General features: G+C 35.0%; 2 protein-coding genes across 2 annotated transcripts; one reads left to right on the top strand and one right to left on the bottom strand.

Moving 5' to 3' along the window:
• Window positions 1–1,233: 1,233 nt before the first annotated feature.
• On the top strand, window positions 1,234–5,544 carry LOC25499982 (putative F-box protein At1g47790). Its single transcript, XM_039835134.1, has 2 exons — window positions 1,234–1,556; window positions 5,251–5,544. The coding sequence occupies exons 1-2, from the start codon at window positions 1,314–1,316 to the stop codon at window positions 5,275–5,277; spliced, it is 270 nt and encodes an 89-aa protein (XP_039691068.1). The 5' UTR covers window positions 1,234–1,313; the 3' UTR covers window positions 5,278–5,544.
• A 261-nt stretch (window positions 5,545–5,805) lies between these two features.
• LOC25479663 (ABC transporter C family member 10) lies at window positions 5,806–13,114 on the bottom strand. Its single transcript, XM_013587888.3, has 11 exons — window positions 11,166–13,114; window positions 10,662–10,982; window positions 10,492–10,578; window positions 9,449–10,033; window positions 9,196–9,360; window positions 8,696–8,990; window positions 8,406–8,620; window positions 8,006–8,311; window positions 7,870–7,933; window positions 7,544–7,783; window positions 5,806–7,208 (listed from the first exon to the last, which is right to left on the bottom strand). Exons 1-11 carry the CDS (start codon window positions 13,050–13,052, stop codon window positions 7,096–7,098), a joined length of 4,278 nt encoding a protein of 1,425 aa, XP_013443342.1. The 5' UTR covers window positions 13,053–13,114; the 3' UTR covers window positions 5,806–7,095.
• Between the last annotated feature and the right edge of the window lie 6,874 nt (window positions 13,115–19,988).

The following is a 19,988-nucleotide window of genomic DNA, read 5'->3' on the forward strand; positions in this document are numbered from 1 at the left end:
TCACGAGAACAATTAAAGAAAAAAAGATGATGAAAGCATGAACAAATTTAGGAATTTCAACCATATTTTCCTTCCTTTTCCTTTGCAAGGAACAAACATGAAATTAGTTGATATTTTATAAGTAAATCCCCAAACTTTGTTAACTTCAATTTTCATTCCCACAAACATGTTTTTCACTCACTATTAAAAAAAAAACAATTTTCAGAATAACGACATTTAAGTTAATTTATTTAAATAATTTCATATAAGTTATATGCAGTTTCTTCGGTTGTTGTGTAACCACGTTATTATTGATTTAACTACCAAATTCTCATTTAAGTGATCATTTTGATATAATAGCAATTGATTTTTTATGTACTTATTACAATTGAAAATTGAATGTTTCTATTTATTTATAGATGAACGTTATTTTAATTCTCTGTCTTTCAATTACAGTTTTACAAATGAACGTCTTTAATTCTTTGTCTTTCAATTACAATTAAGTTTGGTTTTATTGAAAAGAAATTGCATGTTGGCTAATGTAAATATTACTACTATGTGTTTCTATTTCGGGCACGTGGTAATTTTTAATATTATGTATTTGTTTATTTAAAAGTATTATATGATATATTTTGCTAACAATCAGATGATGATTGGGAAAATGCACAGTAACGTGTTTAAGGAATTGCCTGTCGTGAAGGTGAGAAAATCACTAAACTTTTGTTGTAACCTTGTTTTATTTCCTTAGACACTCCTTCAGCTAGGGATCAAAACTTTTTGTTAATATAACTCATTTTGGCTTGTTGTAAAAATCAACTTTTCTTATTAGGTTATCTATCACTCTTATTTGTTACCAGTAAAAACCACACTTCCAACCCTATTGCTTCTTTAACGCCACCAGCCACTGTTTCAGACCTCCTATAATATGAACTATAAGTAATCCATTATTCCAACGCCTACATCTTGTTGTTATCGATTACAACATTATTGTTTCATTACTTTATTATCCTTATCTAATTAAGTTTAGAGGTAAAAAAATTTCTCCCACGTGGGCATATATTGTCCTCGTGAGCTTAGCTCAATTGCAGAACAATATAAACTATTCATGGTCTGTCCACGTCAACTTAGCTCAGTTGGTAGGGACATTGCATAATTTATGCAAGGCCACTGTAAAAAAAAAAAAAAAAAAAAAAAACTATCCAAGGTCCGTAGTTCAATTCTAGGCCACCACCAAAAATAAAAAAGCATCTGAAGGAAAACAAACAAACAAACAAACCCCATTTTGGAACCTCCGCTCTACTTTAGAAGAGCAAAACGACGCCGACCATTCATCAATGGCACAACCTAACGAGAGGGAAGAGCAAAACGACACCGTTTCTTCAAAGAGGCAGCAATTGATTACTTCTACCGAATCCCCACTTCCCTCTCTTACCTTCGATCTCATCGCTGAAATTCTATCTAGGTTACCAGTGAAGCTCCTCCTTCAACTTCAATGTCTCGGAAAGTTCTGGAAATCTCTAATCTCAGATCCCAAATTCGCGAAGAAGCACCTTCAATCATGGCGCCACCACCTCATGGTAAGCTCTACAAATGAGTTACAGGAGTTTCTTCTGTTTGATTCCCCAATTGCATCTATTTTATCAACTTTTAGGGTTACCCAGACTGACACAACGCAATTACCCCGTTGCTTGCGAAAACCATGCATACAGAAGACCATTGAGTATGTTCTCTTGCCATGGCTACGATCCTTTCATTGATAATTATAAGCTTATTGGTATTTCCTTTTGTACTAACCGAAATGAAGTTAGTGTTTTCCATATTCTGGTTACATCCATGGATCCGGGATATTTGTGAGTGGCACTGTTAATTGGTTGGCATTTAATAGTCCAAATAGTGTTGCCATTGTTTCTCTTGATTTAGAGAACAAATCGTATCAAAACCTTGGGAGTTTTGAAGGGAATTTTCACAACTTGGGAGTGTTGAAGGATTGTCTGTGCATCTATACGCGTAATATTATGTTTTTTGATGTTTGGGTTTTGAAGGAATGTGGAAATAAAGAGTCCTGGACTAAATTTTACAGTGTTCCTTACATGGAAGATCAGGGTTCATTTTCCTACACCAAGGCTTTATATATTTCTGAGGATGATCGAATCTTAGTGGATTTTCGTGACTTGGGAAGTAACGAAGTGAAGTTAGTTGTTTACATTCCAAAAATGGTACTTTTAATATTCCTGAGATTCTAAACATGAATTGTTTAATGGAGCCAGTAGTCTACATTGAGAGCTTGATATTACCTTAAGCATGAGATTCAACTACAAGATCTACATGGTTAGTTTTTGTTTGTGTTATTTATTTTACGCTTGTTAATTACCGACTGGTTGATGGAATCAACTGGCTGAAAATTATTATTTCCAATTGTTTGGTTAGTTTGAATTGTTAATTCGTGCACATCGTACATTATATTTTAAATAGTTCAATGTCATGAATTGCATTCGATGGTTTCTCATTTGCTTTTTCTAACATTTGATTATGAAGATATTATAATGTTTGCTCACTGCTCAAACTTATTAACTTATGTTCGAACCAAACCGGACTGGTTCTTCAAAATGGTGAACTGTTTTGTTAAGAAAAAAACCGAACTGAATTAATGTTAACTTAAATGGTTTTGTTCACTTCTGTTTCGTTAAAAACTAACTCAATAATTGGTAACAGATCAAGAAATCACCCTAATGGTAGAAAACAAACTAAGTCAGTAAAAAAACTGAGTAAAAAATGCAGCAGAGCAAACAAACAGTGATGAACCTTGATATTCAGCCAATATTAAGGTTTATGATATAGACACTTTCTGTTCACAAATTCTTGTTCTTTATGGATGGAAATAGACACTTTCTGTTCCAATATTATTTATGAAAACTTGGGGATTCCAAGTTGGCTGGATTCAGTAAAAGTTCAGTTTTGGTTTTTTCAAAATGGTTCGGTTCAATAGCAGTTCGGTTCATAACTTGTACATAACAGTTCGGTTCATAACTTTTACATAACGGTTCAGTTCAATAGCAGTTCGGTTCACTTCAGTTCAACAGTTCGGTTCAATTTTTGGTTTTTTAGCCCACCCCTACTCAAAATACAATGTTTCAAACTAAGGTGGTCAAAATATTACTAAGTTGTTAATTCGATTTTGTGGTAAGAAATAATCAGAATGTTGGCACAGGCGTTTGAAAGATATATAAGTAAATGGGGCTTCTCTACCAATTAGTCTTTTCTTTTTCTTGGTACTGAGAATAGTTGTGAAATTATAGAGTTCATAATGTCTAGGTTCTTTGTTTCCTCTTTTTGAAAGATATAAAATCAATTAGTTATCTAGAGATTGTGAGAGAATAGTCATATCTTGAAAACTTCAGTTTTCTGATGACAGATATCTTGAAAACTTCAGTTTTCCGATGACAGTTTGGGATTAACATAATCATTCATTCTCTGTTTGTTATTAATCTTAATTGACAAAATTGCTTTATACACTAGTCTAGTATGACAGGCTTGTTGGTTAATGCAAATAAGTATTCAATAATTAACGTATATGTAGCTCATAGTACAAGTGAATTTCATTTAGGATAATATGTGTTTTCTTTCAATATTAATTAACCTTATGACAATGCTAGTTTCTAGTGTTACTAGATGATTTGACCATCTTTCCTTTGTTGGTGAACTTGAACTTGTTTCATATGATGCTAGTTTTTGGATTACTCCTAGGTTGGTTCACTATTGTGCTCCCTAATATTATAGTTCTCGCTTCTTCAATTACCATTAAATCATATCTCTATTATCTTGAAACTCATAGGTTGTAATATCATTGCTCTAAATCATGTAGCAATTCAATTCTCCAAACCTTGCAGTTATAGAATCAGTCAGCACACTATTTTTTATTTTTTTTGTGGGGATCAGGTTTTTGCACCACTCACTCATCTGATTATCGTACACTTAACATTTGTGTGAAGAACTCATATATAGCTTTCAGAAACTTACAGTAAGATTGTAATGCAATTCTATGTCTCATTACATTTCTGTAATTTTGGGAATTAGAAGGAATGCAGAAAATGTTTGAGTATTTTTCAAGATGATGAAAAGGTGTGGTTGTTAACAGAATGTCAACATATTTATCATTACGGGTACTTGCATATGTGGCTTAGTGCTCATCCTAGTTTGCCCACTTTCTAGAGCTTCCCTCTATACCTGTTAGTAATCAATTTTCTAAAGAATTTAACATATTATTAATTTCTTGGTAACTTCATATGTTTTATTGCGGAATTAATCATATAATACATTCAAATTTCAGTTTTCAATTAATGGTTACCATTACCACTCAGTTGGTTTTGGTGCTAATTATTATTTGAAACATTTTGGTTTCTGTTCAGACATAATACGGACCTTTTAATTGTGCATATGGTCGCTATGTTTTTGTTGTTACTGCTTAGTGGTGTCAACTTTTGTGATTGGCTGGGTTGAAATGTTAACATGATTTATACCTTGCATTTATTCCATAGCTGCTATGCATTCACTATGTGGTGTGTTGATAGAGAGATGTGGGAGAGGGAAGAAACTGAACGAACCACAACAGGGGAGAGACAGAGCAAAGTGATTTAGAGAAAAATGGCTGCAATGTTGCGTGCGACATAGAGAGATGGAGTGAGAGGCCGCACTTGCGGCACAAAAAATGATTCATTTTTATGATCCTGGCTGCGATTTTACGATCTTGGCTACGGTTTTCACAGCAAATGATTTTGTATTGGATCTATTGTGGGGGACCATTAAGATCGCATGATCTTACAATTTAAATCGTGACTTTGATAACCCTGATAGTATGCACAGATTCAAGTTAACAATGATCATCTTATGGTTTTTTATGTTTTAGCTCTTGCTTCTTGATAGTGTTTAATGGATTACAAGATAACTGATTATTCTTGTTGAATGATTAATGTCAAAATGAAAGTTTTGTATATTTTGGTCTTTTATTTGCAAGGGTTTTAAAGTTGTTTTGAAGATATATCATCATCATATGGTTGTGTAAATGATATTATTGAATTCTTACACACATGCAACACAGTGTACAATTCATAACATTGGTAAAATGACCTGAATATAATTGATTTATTGTCTTAGATTATAGTGAAGTTCATTTCCATATATGTTGCCTTACAATGTCTCAATATTTTAATATTTATTGCACCTCAATCCTCAAAATAGACTTATAACGTCATAGTTGAAATGTCTCTTTTTCAGGTTGGTTGTGTTTGTTCGTTTCAATAGAAGGGTTATTCTCTAGCTGGCTGAATTGCTTAGGTTCATTTGTGGGTCTGGAGCGTTGCTGAATATGGCGGTGAAAAAGGGTAATAGTTTTAGGGTTGTGGAATTCCTAAGTTCATTTTGATTATTTATTATGGTGTAAAACTTGATGAGGTGAAAAAACTTGTTCTGAATAGATAGGCTAAATTTGTCTCTGGCTTTATTATTAAATGTTGTTTGTAGGAAAAAATACAATCTTCAAAGTCTAATATGTTTGATTTTCATGTTTCATCCTGTTATTCTTGTTCTACCAGAAAAAGCTAGGATAGTTACCATTCTCATAAACAATGAAAAATTCTAGAGTAAAAAAGTTTTTACTTGAAAGACATGACTGCCACATTCATGGTTCAAATTTTTTACAACTTTATCTTGAATTTAGATAGTAAAACTTCAAATTTTATTTCCGGCATGATTAGGATAGGCTTGAAAATCAAACTGTAGTCATGATGCAGGAAAAATTTATCTGGACATTGCATATTTTAGTAGGAGGTATTTTAGTATATTAGTGATATTTCTGCATTCATTTTGCTTTTCTACTTTGTCTTGGGTTGAGCCTTATGAGTAAGATACATTATTGTGATGGGACAATAAATTGTATGAATACACCTCATTAGTACAAGAGGTTGGTTACAACTGTGTATACCTAACTGATATAGTTCGAACGGTTAGCTATATAAGTCTAGGTTTGATGCTAGTTTGATATCATAACAACTTGTGACTATTTTTTAGATCATAGAGAGAAATGCAAGTGAGCATTAGAGGGATCTCTAGAGCCGTGTAAATTCTTGTTAAGTGAGTCAATAGCTCCGAATCTCGATACCTTTCATTTCTTTTCTTTACAACTACTGCTATTGCAATTTCTGCTGCAACCATTTGGCAATATTGGTTTCATTCTTAACATCATATATCCACTTGACTCACTCATTTTGCTAACTGCTTGTGTTTTGACAGTAGCACCAAGAAACTCATACTTTCTCAATATTTTTTTTTATGCCCAATGGAAGTAAATTCTTTTACATAAAGCATGTATTTCAACTTCTTTAATTATAATATGTGCATCAATTCCTTGCATAACCAATGTTGCGCTTCATTCTGCTTCAATTCTGCCTTGCACCTGCCAATGCTCCATATTCACCTTCAGCATACAGATAAGGATATATGATTCTTCACTATATTGGTCCGTAATTGAATGTATCAATCATATACTGAACCCTTATCTTTGAGGTATCAATCCTTAATTGCAGTCTCAACTTTTGTCTCTATTATTCAGTTTGACAATGGCATTGACTTGGATTGACGCTCTTCTTCAACTCAATGTTGATGAGATGCACATGGAAGTCGATAGTCATACACAACAAACCATCATCATAAACACAATGCAGACGAACAAGATGCTCATGCTAATACTGCACACTTTCTTCTTCTGCTTCATTATCACTTCATCTATACAATCTAATGAGACTTTGGTGTCTTCGTCTGGAGCTTTTGAAACTGAATTCTTCAACTTCGTAATTTCACAACTTCAATACTTTAGCATGAGCAATGTTAGCTGTCATTTTGTGCACGCATCACACCTGTTGAAAGTATTTTCAAGTGCCGATGACCTATACAAAGCAAGTGACAATAAGCATAGGTTATGGTGTCGGCCTACAAAGTACATAGGGCTTTTCAAGTGACATTTTTCTCATCTTTTTGTGAATTTGCAGCAGCTGATGCTGAAACTCATGCAACTATGGATATAATTTTAGTCAACATAGAAACACAAGATTGGTAAATTTGACATCAATCCGATTTGGTAGACTGAACGTAAGAGCGATATTCCTTGACAAGTTTCCTGAACAACGATTCTTCTCTCTTCATCAAGTTTGTGGGCTCATCATACTCAGCCAATTTTCCTGAAAACACAGTCAAAGGCTTCTTTTATTAGAAGAAAGCAGATAACTGATCAAGTGCCTCATATCTTACATGTTATCTTTTATGTGCTATACACGGTCGAAATCTTAAAAAAGAAACCTTATACTCTCTCTAACTAGGTGAATGCAACCATATCCTTTGCTCAACAACAAACCTACATTTGGTGTGTGTCAGATTAATTCTACTGTTTCGATATCGAGCAATGATTATAAACAATAAAAAAAAAATGGATATCGAGCTTATGATTAGTCTCTTAAGTGTTTGTTAAATGAGAATGATGGAGTGAGGGACATTGAAACTCAAAAAATAAACGTACCATCACTTATAGAAAGAACCATATTGCAATCCATCACAGTTGGTATCCTGTGTGCTACTGTGATCACTGTACAATCTGCAAACTCAGCCCTAATGATTTTTTGCAGAATCAGATCTGTAGAATTATCAACTGATGCAGTTGCTTCATCCAACACCAATATCCTACTTCTCCTCAAAAGAGCGCGCGCTAAACAAAATAACTGTCTTTGTCCCATGCTCCAATTTGATCCACCTTCAACAACTGTTAACAATTTTTCACTATTTATTACTAACATGGGAAAAAATGTACTTCCAGAAGAACTATAACAATGAAGCATGAAAGTGTACCTGAGGAGTTTAAACCCTCTTCTTTCCCTTGGACAACTTCTCGCAACTGACACTTCCCAAGAACCTTTATATCGATCAAGGATTAGTCTACATTTGCAATGCAAAACAAAGATAAGTAAAATTAAGCATGTTTTACCTCCCATATCTCTTGATCAGTGTGTTGAGATAAAGGATCCAAGTTATATTTTACAGTCCCATTGAATAGGGTAGGATCCTGAGGTATAATCGCAAAACGCGACCTCAAATCTTGAAGGCCAATAGATGATATGTCTAGTCCATCAACTATAATTTTCCCTCCTGCTGGTTCCACTAGACGAAATAAAGCACTAATAAGAGTGGATTTCCCACTTCCTGTTCTTCCAACAATACCAATCTTGTGCCCTGCTGTAAACGTGCATGTGATCCCGTCAAGTACAAGTGGTCCGTCAGGCCTGTATCGTATCTGGCATGGTATAAACAAACAAATGGTGTGATTCGTTTAAGATGCATCTTTTCTGAACATTATGCTTCACATTTTTAAAATAAGTACCAATTACCTTTAAGTCGTTTATTTTTACTTTGCCTGCAACTGGCCAATTCAGAGGAGGACGATTACCTTCTACAGTTTCCTTGGCCTCGCTTTGTATATGCATATATTGATTTAATCTCTCTACTGATATTATGTGATTCGCAAGAGTGCATTGATTTTGAATTGAAAATACTAAGGAATTGTTTAGTGAAAGGCCGTAGGATAAAGCCATGCCAATAATTCCTGAAATAAAGGATTTAGCCTACAATGCTCGAACAAACCACGACATTTCCGATAAAATAATGACCAAATTCTCACCTGAGGTGAATGTTCCAGGAGGGAGCATAACCATGCAAAGTGCTCCAGTGGTAAGAACAACTGCACTGATTATTTCTAACCGTTGGATCAACCACTCTTTTGAGGAAAAACTATGGAAAAAAGCACTAGCATTTATATCAATTAGGTCAAGGTTTTTCTCAAAAAAACAATCTTCCTCCTCAAAAGCCCTTATAGTTGCAGCTCCAGCAACAGTTTCATTTACATGATTAGCTAATGACGACTTTGTGGTGCCATTCATCCTCATTACTTCTTTTTCAGAGGCAATGTAGTATCTCTGCTTAAAACACAAAATATACCTTACTATAGTTTCTTTTCAACAAAGAATTGCTTAAATCATATAAAAAAAGAATATTAAAAATTTACCAAAAAATAGACGAAGAGATCGTTAAAAGTTTAAAACATTATGGAATCATTTGATCCATATAGTAAAGCTTGGTAGTTGTTTTATGTTCATACTTAAATATGAATCTTTTCCTTACCTGCATGCGAATAACTACATAAACCATTGGTATAGCGACAATTAAGACTTGCCATGTGACAACTGCTAAAACTGTAAGACTAGAATAAAAATTTATAGTGGCTCCCATTGAATAACTGAGGCTAAAGGGCAGGTCAAGATCCATAATGCTTAGATCAGACGAGACCTACACAATGAAATGACAGTTAGATTTTTTTGTTTTCTTTTTTGTATTGTATTTCATAGAAAGGAAAATAATTGTGCATTATTCTCACCCTACTAAGTATCCTTCCCAATGGTGTTGAATCATAAAATGACATAGGTGCATGAAAGAGGGAATTCATCAGTTGTGAAAATAAATCTTTTGATGATTTAAGACCCAAAGTAACTATAAGTAGACATCTGATGAACAAAAAAACTGTTGAAAAACCACCGATAAGGAGATGAACTAAAATCAATCGCAATGTGCTGACAAGGGGATTGTCAACATTAGAAGCCATCCACGAGTTTTGCAATATCTGACAAAACACAAAAATAAGGTGACAAAGAAAAGCCGTAGAGAATAATATATAGCCTTTCATCTGATTCAGATATTGTAAGTAAGGCTTCAATCCTGTGTCGCCTTTCTCTCTCTCTTCTTGATGAATCAATTGATTTCCATTTGGTGCTTTATACTGCTTCAACACCGAAGCTTGCATACTCTTTATGGAAGTTGAATGTCTTTCGGAAAAAGTAGCACTTGCAAGTAGGTCAGAACCAGCAGTCTCTTTGCGAGCATTGACAAGGTTATTGAATTCTTGGCTTGAGGTCATTAGTTGGTGATATGGACCAGATTGTAGGATTTCCCCATTAGACATCAACTGTAAATAATGTCAAATTATTGTTCAACCGTAATTTTGTTCTAAACCAGCTACATTAATGAATGTTGCAGAGGAGGTAAAATATCAATTTTAATGCTATAAATGATGCTTTTGTAAGAGTGACATTTAAATGTTATTATTGTACATTTCTGGTGTAGTCTGCACTTGAAATTGTTTTTTACGAAACCTTTCATACTAAATTTCAGAACGAGTGATGATTACAGTAGAAACGTTTCGCTCGAGATTAAATAAATATGTTACCACACAACAATAAGAACCAGAAAGCACAGTAGAACTGAATGTTAGATGATAAACAGCCAATGTAAAACTAAATTCAGCGTCTCAGGATAAACATGAACGATATGGAGGGATATATTACAAAGTTTATATGAGTATAGGCAAGAACAACATCAACATGAACAATGACATAACATATTCCCTAAGTTGAATGAACTTACCAAAATAGAATCAAAGGCTGGGAGGAAGTCAACTTGATGAGTAACAAGTATGAGTGTTTTCCCTTTGAGTCCTTCCATGATGTATTCCTGGCAAGTTTCAAAGCCGCCATCATTAGTAAAAAATGACACTAGACATGTACAAGTAGTATGTGAAGAAAAGATGTCATTACATTAAACAAATTTTTCGCAGTATGCGCATCAACAGCACTAAATGGATCATCTAATAGATATATATCAGCATTCTGATAAAGAGCACGAGCAAGTTGAATTCGCTGCTTTTGACCTCCACTTAAATTAACTCCTCTCTCACCTATTTCAGTGAGGTCACCATAGGGAAGCAACTCAAGGTCCTTTACCAGTGAAGACTTTTGAAGTGTCTCTTGATATCTTTGATCATCCAACTCAGATCCAAACAAAATATTTTCACGTACTGTTCCTGTTTGTATCCATGCTGTTTGAGAAACATACGCAAACTTCCCTTGAACGTCAATCTGTAATTCAGAATATATAATCAGATACCGACTAATATTACAACTGGAATGTAGGACATAAAATTCATTGCTCTAAGTTGAATTAATATGTGATAGGACATCACTGTATCCGAGTTATAACCAATTAGAGTATCGCATGATTTAGAAGTGTATTGTGGGAGTGAAAAGGGAATAAAACTTTACCGTTCCCTTTGTTTTTGAAACTTCTCCAAGAATTGTTGCAATGAGAGTTGATTTTCCTGAGCCAACTTCTCCACAAATAGCCACCTTTTGCCCATGTCTAACCTCCATACTTATGTTCCTTAGTGTTGGTTTTGATGCATTACCTTCCCATGAAAAGTCAGAACATTTTATTGAAATTGAGCCTTTAAGGTTATCATTGAAGCATTTTTTCTTGAAATTTTCTCTCTGCAGTTCCGGTGCCTCAAGGAAATTAACAATCCGAGAGAACGCAACTTTTGCCTCAATGATCACTGCAATAACATCTGGGATGCTTGAAATTGGTTCTTGAATGAGACGCAAAGTTGCCACAATAGTGAAAACATTACTTGCATGCAAAGGAACTTTCAGAAAATAACATGCTAGAAAAGAAGCAGCAGATACCAACAATGGTGATGTCCAAACGATAAAGACAGAGAACGCCTTTCTTAACTGCACTGCTGATAGCAATTTGAGTTCCACATTTCGTAAGTAATATACAACATTTTTAAAATGTGTTTCCCATGCATATAACTTCAACACTTTCATAGTAACAAAAGACTCAAAACTAGCCTTTAATCTCTCATCTTGTGCCACCATAAGTTGCCTTTGAAACTTGTGCTCTAACTTGGCTAGGCGAGCATTGCAAAGCATAGTGAGAATTATCATTGCCAATGATGCTAGAATTGCTAGTCCAATTGTGCGGAAAAGAATTACTAATGCAATACACAGTTGGAGGCTTGTTGTCCAAGTCTGGTGAAACCAAACCGGAAATTCTCCAATTCTATAAGCATCTACGATTATATAATTGATTATCTCACCACTAGAGTGAATCAATCTAGCAGAATTGGACAACCTTAATATTTTTTTATAAATGGATGCATTAAGTAGTGATCTAACTTTCATCCCAACAAGTCTACTCCGGAAATACCATTGTCTTTGTGATACGGATCCAATGATCTTTATAAAGAAGAGTGATATCGCTAATATATAACCCTGATAATTGAAACTTGTATTGCCTTCAGCAACCGATATAAATTCATTCAGAAATAGAGGACCAGAAGTTAGAGCAAGTACCTTGAGCAAAGCAAAGAGTCCTGTTATCAAAATCTCTCTCTGGTAGCACAAAATTATTGTCCAAAAGACCGACGAATATAATGATGATTCATGTTGTTTTTGTTTGTTTAACTGTTCTACAAATGACAAATAACAACTTTTTGCACGGTCAAACTCTCTTAACTTCGGGATATCCTCGTCTACAAGTGTTTTCTCTTGACCCCTTTTCATCAATGGATTTAACCACCAAAACGAAATCTTACTGAAGAATCCAGCCTTCGAAAATGGGGTTATATTGCTAACAGGATCAACTTCGTTGATCTGACCATTTAATGGAGCATAAAAGCTTTCATCAATGGATTTACCCGTACACACTTGGTATGTGCATAACAGAAGTAAAGTTGCTCCTGAAAAAGATAAAACATCTAAAGCTGCATTGAAGGAGAGTTCGCTACTACCGATTGCATAAGAAGACATGGATAAAGAACATAATACACCAGAAACAAAGAACATGAAAAAAGAAAACATCCACAACCATGCTCTTGTGAGTTGTTTTATCTGAAGACTTACAATTAAACTTACTAACAACCATGTGAATCCATGAAAGAGATCGATCCACCATCCGTTAATTCCTAACGATAAACGCAGCAGACCAATAAAGATAATTGTTATGGCAGATACCAGTTGCAAGTTTGAATATCTTACCAGACTCCAAAAGGGTCTTCTTGAAGAAGTCTTTAGGATCATGATGATGAATGCAAACATGATTATTAGCAGGAACACACTAAAGCAAATTATACTCCAAAGATCATCCATTTTGGGGTTAGCTTCTTTTTGCTGCTCAAACTCTATAACAAACAGGGAAACAAAATAATGTCTTTTTTAATAAAATACCTCTTGAACATTGAAGTGACTTTATGGGATAATAGAAAAATAATTATTTTTCTATTATTTTATGACCTATAAAGGGGTAAAAAAAAATATATACTTCTTCAAGAAAACGAGCAAGAGGTATTTTACCCCGTTGTTTTTACTGGGGATAAATAAAAAAAAATTACAGGGGATAAATAAAAAAGAAAATTACAGGGTGTAAAACTAGAAATAACTTATATAAAGCCCTATTAACCCTTGAAAGATCTAGATAAGTCTGATATGTCATATCACTAAGATGAGAAACATGATTTTGTCATGACTTACTAGAAGGACAAGAATGGCTTAAATTCTACGAAGTGGCTAGATGCCATGAATCTTATATGAAATCTATGTGCACAAACTATATATAGATATTGATCATATCATCTAAACGAGTAAGATCCATAAAATAAAAGCATGTTTTCTTATAGAAAACTAACATGGATGGTATTATGAATACCTTTAAGATGTGAATGATTGTAGAAAATTTCATGCAAACTCGCGATGCAAATCATGATAGAACCATTACATCATGATAATGCTCAACTCTAACTACTCACTTGCCATTGTTATATAATACGTGTTTCAACATATGGATGGCAAGGTTGCATTCCTTAATTGCAATGATAATACATATGTATTTGACATATATGCAGAGTTCGTCAATCTAAAGGATGCTACAAATGTATATAAATTGAAAAATTCACTTATGGATTATGAGAAGATTCATGAAGTTCAATTAGTTTTATTAAAGAAGTCCTATGAAAACTTAGATTAATAAAGAAATCTCGTACATACAAGGAGGTAAGTGATGGTTGGATTTAGACAAGTGTACTAAATTGTTTATCAAATAATAAAGTGATAAGTAGAGTATCATATCTACATGGATTGTTGTTTCAACCAAACAATTTGCATTACTTATTTGGGAACAAATAAAAATAAAAGAGATAAGGGTTTAGAGTTTTGCAACAAAGCAAAGTTTACCTGTTTTGATTGCAGAATGTTAGCGGCAATTATAATTCTTAGAATTCCCTCTATTTAATTGTTGGTATTACATAACAGTCAAGTCTTATTCATGTTATTAATTGTTATCTATCTAAGTGATGAGTTTATGGGGTTTCACTACCTATCAACTGTCAAGTTGCACATGCTGATCACATGGGAATAATACATGTGGGGCCTTACTCTCTCAAAGATATGGGCTCATTCCCTCCGGCTGTCGTGTTGCATGTAACGCCCTATTTTATTATTTATTTATTTTATTGAGTTTAGATGTCTTTTTATAATTTAGTCGATTTATTTTGATGAGTGATATTTTGTTATGTTATATGTTGGTATATATTAGTATAAAATATTATGTTATTTGGTGTGGAAATATTATGTTATTTGGTGTAGAAATATATATGTTATCTGGTGTAGAAATATATTTCTTATTTGGTGTAGAAATATATATGTTATAGAAATATATTTGTTATAGAGATATATTTGTTATTTGTTATAGAAATATTATATATATATATATATATATATTAGAATAGAATAAGAGAAAATAAGTAGGTGTCGCGTCATTTTTTGGATATCAAGGCTATTTGATTAGCTTTTGACTCACTAATTTATTTCACGACTGAACATTTAATATTTTTAAGAAAAAGGGGAAAAAAGTTCAAACTACCCCATTGAAAAGATTTTGGGTTCGGGGGGTTGGTTAGATAAAGGGAAGGTATTAGCACCCTTTATGTTCGTAGTACTCTACGAGAACCTCTTGATTTTATTTAACTTTTTGTGCTATAACTTGCTTATTTTTTTTGAAATGGAATTAAACTGAAAAAAAATAAATAAAGACCTAATATTCTACATTTTTTATGATTTGGTGGGACAAGGTCCCTTACCTACGTACCCGTGAGGGATCAAAACCTCGTAGTTCGAGGTAGAAAACGACGTTTGATTGGTTTGGTGTTTTTTATTAGTTTTAAAAAAATGGTTTTAAACTGAAAAGCCAAGTAGCAAATAAGAATTTGTTTGTGTTTTTTAATTTAAATGAACATGGACTCGAAGTAGAATTAAATTGATTAATATTTGATTTAAGAAAATAAAATAAAATAAAAAGACGGTCACTTGATTTGGATCAAGGTTTATTATGAAAAATGTTTTTGTGAGTTTTTGGTTATTTGCATGTTTTTGTGGTTTTTGAATATTAGATCAAAACTGAACTAACGGAGCATAAAAATAAAACGTAGGTAACTTATGGTGGCGTTGGACCACCACATGGACCATTGACCTAAACTATGAAGCAAATAAGAGAGGCATACACACACACACACGCACACATGCACCTACGACTATTACATAAAACCTATTATACATTCTAAGGTCTGCAGAAAATAAACGACAAGAAAATAAATAAATAAATTACATCAAAACCTAATTTACATTCTAAGATCCATGTTCTAGAAATAAAATAAATGACATAAATAAATAAACATGCATGAGAAAATATAAAATAATAATTACAATGCTAAAAGATAAATAAAATGCATGAAATAAAAAAAAAGAGGCTCAATCACAAGGTGGGGGTGCAGCAGTATTCAGGGGTGTGCAGTTAGTAAAAAAAAGATTATTGGGCTTAGGGCATGGGGCGCGCAGATGGGCCATAGGGTTAGACCAGTTCACAGGAGAACCAAGTCGGTTCACAAGTGAATCGGGTTAGTGGATCGGTTCAGTATATAAAGGCTGTAAGCACATATTTTCTCATTTTTCATCTCCCTTTCTCTCTCTTACTTCTCTTTCTCTCATAAAAAGTTCTCTCACTCATGATCTCTCACTCACTTACTCGCCATGGCGAGTGGTTCTGCTCACGAGGCGAGCCATGAAGTTGTTCACTCGCGAGGCGAGCCAGGCTACTCGCCGGGGCGAGCGATGAATATTTGTATGGGCAGAATGTAGGTTTTTCCCAAAAATCCCAATTTCCTCAATTTCACTCCCCAAATAAGTTTACAGATGTGTAATGAAATGCTGTATGCAACCAGAACCTATTTCTAACACTAAAACAAGGTTTCTACCCTCAATCCACCCAAAAATCAAAGAACCAAAACCTAACCCAAATTTCCAATTTTCATCAAGGACTATGTTAAATCAAATTAGGAATTTCATTCTACATTATTGAAAGTAAACCTCACCCTTACCTTATTCAGATGAAAAATCTCTACAGAATGTGATTCTCTTGGCTCTTCTCCCTTGTTCTTGGTTTTTCTCCCAAAACTTGTTTTACGTGAAACTGCTTCTGACTTTCTCTTTTCCTAACTCCCAATACTTAACTCCCTTTATTTCATTTAACTCCCTCTTAATTCTATTAATTCTAATTTAATCCCCAAACTCCAAAATAATAATAATTCCCACTTATTCTAATTAATTAATACTACAATAATTATTTAAAATCATATAAAAGACTCTAAATAAATCATAAATAAATAAAATAACGACTAGGGCGTTACACCACTCGGCTTGGCAAACATTTGCGAGAATCCACTCGGCTTAATAAGCATTTGCGAGAATCCACTCGGCTTTTGGTGAAGGTTTTGCGAGAATCCACTCGGCTTTTGATAAAAGGTTTGCCGGAATCCACCGGGCTTTTGCGAGGATCCACTCGGCTTTGGATAAACATTTGCGAGAATCCACCGGGCTTTTGCGAGAATCCACTCGGCTTTTAAAAGGTTTTGCGAGAATCCACCCGGCTTGATAAACATTTGCGAGAATCCACTCGGCTTTTGATAAAAGGTTTGCCGGAATCCACCGGGCTTTTGCGATGTGTGACATCTCTGGACCAGACACATTGGGGATGATACTTTCGAGAAAATAAAGTGTGATTTCAAACTGTTCATTAATTGGAACTGGTGACTTGAAACGAGATAAGAAAGTAAACTCAAGCGTCCGTTGGTGGACTTGGTGACTTGAAACGAGATAAAAAGTAAACTCAAGCGTCTGTTTGTGGACTTGGTGACTTGAAACAAGACAAAAAGTAAACTCAAGCGTCCGTTGGTGGACTAGCCACTTGAAACTGACGGGTGACATCTCTGGACTAGACACGTTGGGGGGACACTTTGATGATAAAAAGGTAAATGCAAGATGTTCATTTGTGGAAACTTGCGGGTTGACAAATCGATAAGTTAAGACCAAACTGAAGAGACACGACCGAAACGAGATTCTGGATGACTGATGCAATTATGTGTGAATGGATGTTATGCATATGATGTGTAGCATAAACGTATGAATATGTGAAAAATATTGATGAATGCATGATTGTATGAATGTAAATATTGATGAATGCATGATTGTATGAATGTATGGATATGCGAAATGTGAAACTACATGACTGTATAGACTGTATATGACAGGTGACCTAATGAACCGAGACAAGACAGGTAAGATGGGAGGCGGACTGACATCGCAGTACAAACACTTGGCAAACTTCCTTGGAGATGATACCATTGTGAACAAATCGAGCCGTTGACGGTGTGAGAACCTGGCACAAGGTAGCAACTGATGCCTCCTGGGGGTAAGCCCATTGTTGAAAAGTTTGGAAGAAGTTGCCTTTTGTAAACCGGCACAGAGTGTCCTTCCATTGGTATGCCTCAACAGTCATGCTTTTTGTTTTATTTTTTTGAAAATCTCTAACTTTTGCCTGGACTGCCCTTTCAGGTTTTCAGCCCACTGGGAATGTATTTTTTTTTTCTGCCCCTAATTTTTGCCTGGACCGCCCTTTCGGGTTTTCAGTCCACCGGGACGCTCTCTATTGCCTAAGCCGCCTTTTCAGGTTTTCAACTTAGCGAGCTTTGATTTTTTTGTATCTCTTTTTTTGTATATTTTTTTTTTGTATTCTGGACTGTGACAGCCGCTTGCTCAAAGTGGAGATTCTTTCCATAGTTCTTAGCCATGTTTCTCTTTCGGAATGTAACTGCTCTTGAGGCGGATGCTGATGCACGCTTCACCTACTCACGAGTTCAAAGAGAGTGTGTTTATTGTTCACACTTTTCAAAAGATGTAAAACAAGTTTTTGTATTTTGAAAATTTTTGCTTTAAGTATTGCCATAAAAAAAATAGAAGAAATTATGGAAATAGAATAAATGAGAGTTCCAAATAAATGGGTACAAGCTCAAATTTGATGAATTGAGTGGTGACCTGCCAAGGCATGGCTCCACGGATTTTTGAAAATTTTGGAAAAATGGTAAATGTAATGGGAAGGGTACATTGAACACAAATAACCGCTATTCTCCCTAACAACTTTGAATGCCCCTGTTCCGAGTCTTTGATCTGCAGATGCTTCGAATCAGAGGTTTTTTGATAGCTGGATGCCCCAAGTGGATTGTGCCCGACCGGATGCAGTTACTTTGTCTTTTGATCCTTAACTTTTGCATAGATCGCCCTTTCGGGTTTTCAATCTATCAGGATAATCATTTTTGTTCATGTCTCTAATTTTTGCCTGGACCGCCCTTTTGGGTTTTCAGTCCATCGAGACGCTCATTTTTGCCTAAGCCGCCTTTTCAGGTTTGCGACTTATCGAGCTTTTATGTTTGACAGAGTATTTCTTGACTGCACCGACATTCATAGGAAGTGCAAGTTTGTCACCATCCATAGTTGTAAAAGTCATTGCACATGAGCCTTCATAGTTAGGCGTCCACTCGCTCCTGGAGTCTGATTGGAAAGGTAGTACCTTTTTGGGCACAAAGTCTTTTTCTTGAATTTCACGGGGACGAACCTTCTTGTTGGAAGTTTGTTTCAACATCTTTTGACATGGTTGTACAAGGTCGTCATGCATTTTAAGTTCAATCAAGCTTGGACTTTGGCAGAACTCCTATTGTCGGGACCTCGACCTCCACAGGAAGCACAAACTATGTTATATACTTGAGGGAAGGAGGGGGTTTGCCCCTGTTGAAATGTGTACTGAAGAACGATATCCGAGCAAAGTGAATGGTAGCCTCTCGAGCCAGTCTTTGCAAGCGATTGTCATCTTCTGGACTATCTTCATGATTTTTATTTGTAGCTTTGACGGCTATGATGCCCCAGTATGCGAGAGATCTCATCGGGAGTCTCTTCATTCTTGTCTTCTTTAGCTTCGGATACAAGGAACTCAAAGTTGGAAGAGAGTACAAGGTAAATGTGTTCAACGGGTTTATTAATGCATGATTTATTTATTGATTTTGACAAGTAAGTACAAGTTATGATCATGCAGATATTTGAGAATGATTAAAGAATTTTTTTTGGTTTTTTGTATTACCATTTTCCAAGAAGAAGCAAAAAATAAAAACAAAGTCGGGATCAAAACGACCTTTTTATTAATGATGAAAATTCTTAAAGCAAAAAGCCCTAAACGTCGACCCAATTGCGGCTAATCCCTCTTTATGTTGCAACATTTAGATACCATGACCCAGAGTAGATTGGCTTGCACATTTGCAGTCAAGTTTTAGAAAGTCAGGCGGTTGGTCCGAATCAAATCCTGGACTGCATTCTTCATTGCATTGCAGTGTTCAATATCATGGCCAGGTGCCCCTTGATGGAAGGTACAAAAAAGGTCAGGTCTATACGATGCTGACAATCTTGCTGGTACCAGAGGAGGCGCCTTGGTTTGGACCAAATTCCTTTTGAGCAATTGTGGAAGCAAATCCGCATATTTCATGGGAATTGGGGCAAATTGTGTCCTTGAGGCCTGCTGTTGAGGCTGTTGTTGGAGTTGTGACTGGTAACCTGGTTGTTGAATGGCATTGGTAGCGGGTGTGACTGCAGCAACGTGTTGATAAGCCGAATATTTTTGTTGAGGCCTCCCATGCGCCAATACACTGGCAGAAG

This window comes from Medicago truncatula, chromosome 6, assembly GCF_003473485.1.
Source record: "Medicago truncatula cultivar Jemalong A17 chromosome 6, MtrunA17r5.0-ANR, whole genome shotgun sequence".
NCBI classification, from domain to species: Eukaryota; Viridiplantae; Streptophyta; class Magnoliopsida; order Fabales; family Fabaceae; genus Medicago; species Medicago truncatula.

Excerpts from the sequence above, each read along its gene's own strand:
- LOC25499982 (XM_039835134.1), top strand. The coding sequence starts at position 1,314 with ATGGCACAACCTAACGAGAGGGAAGAGCAAAACGACACCGTTTCTTCA. Across the intron at positions 1,557-5,250 it reads CATGGCGCCACCACCTCATG|GTTGGTTGTGTTTGTTCGTT; the intron begins GTAAGCTCTACA and ends TCTCTTTTTCAG.
- LOC25479663 (XM_013587888.3), bottom strand. The coding sequence starts at position 13,052 with ATGGATGATCTTTGGAGTATAATTTGCTTTAGTGTGTTCCTGCTAATA. Across the intron at positions 8,991-9,195 it reads ATGTAGTTATTCGCATGCAG|AGATACTACATTGCCTCTGA; the intron begins GTAAGGAAAAGA and ends TGTTTTAAGCAG. Across the intron at positions 8,312-8,405 it reads TAAAAATAAACGACTTAAAG|ATACGATACAGGCCTGACGG; the intron begins GTAATTGGTACT and ends ATACCATGCCAG.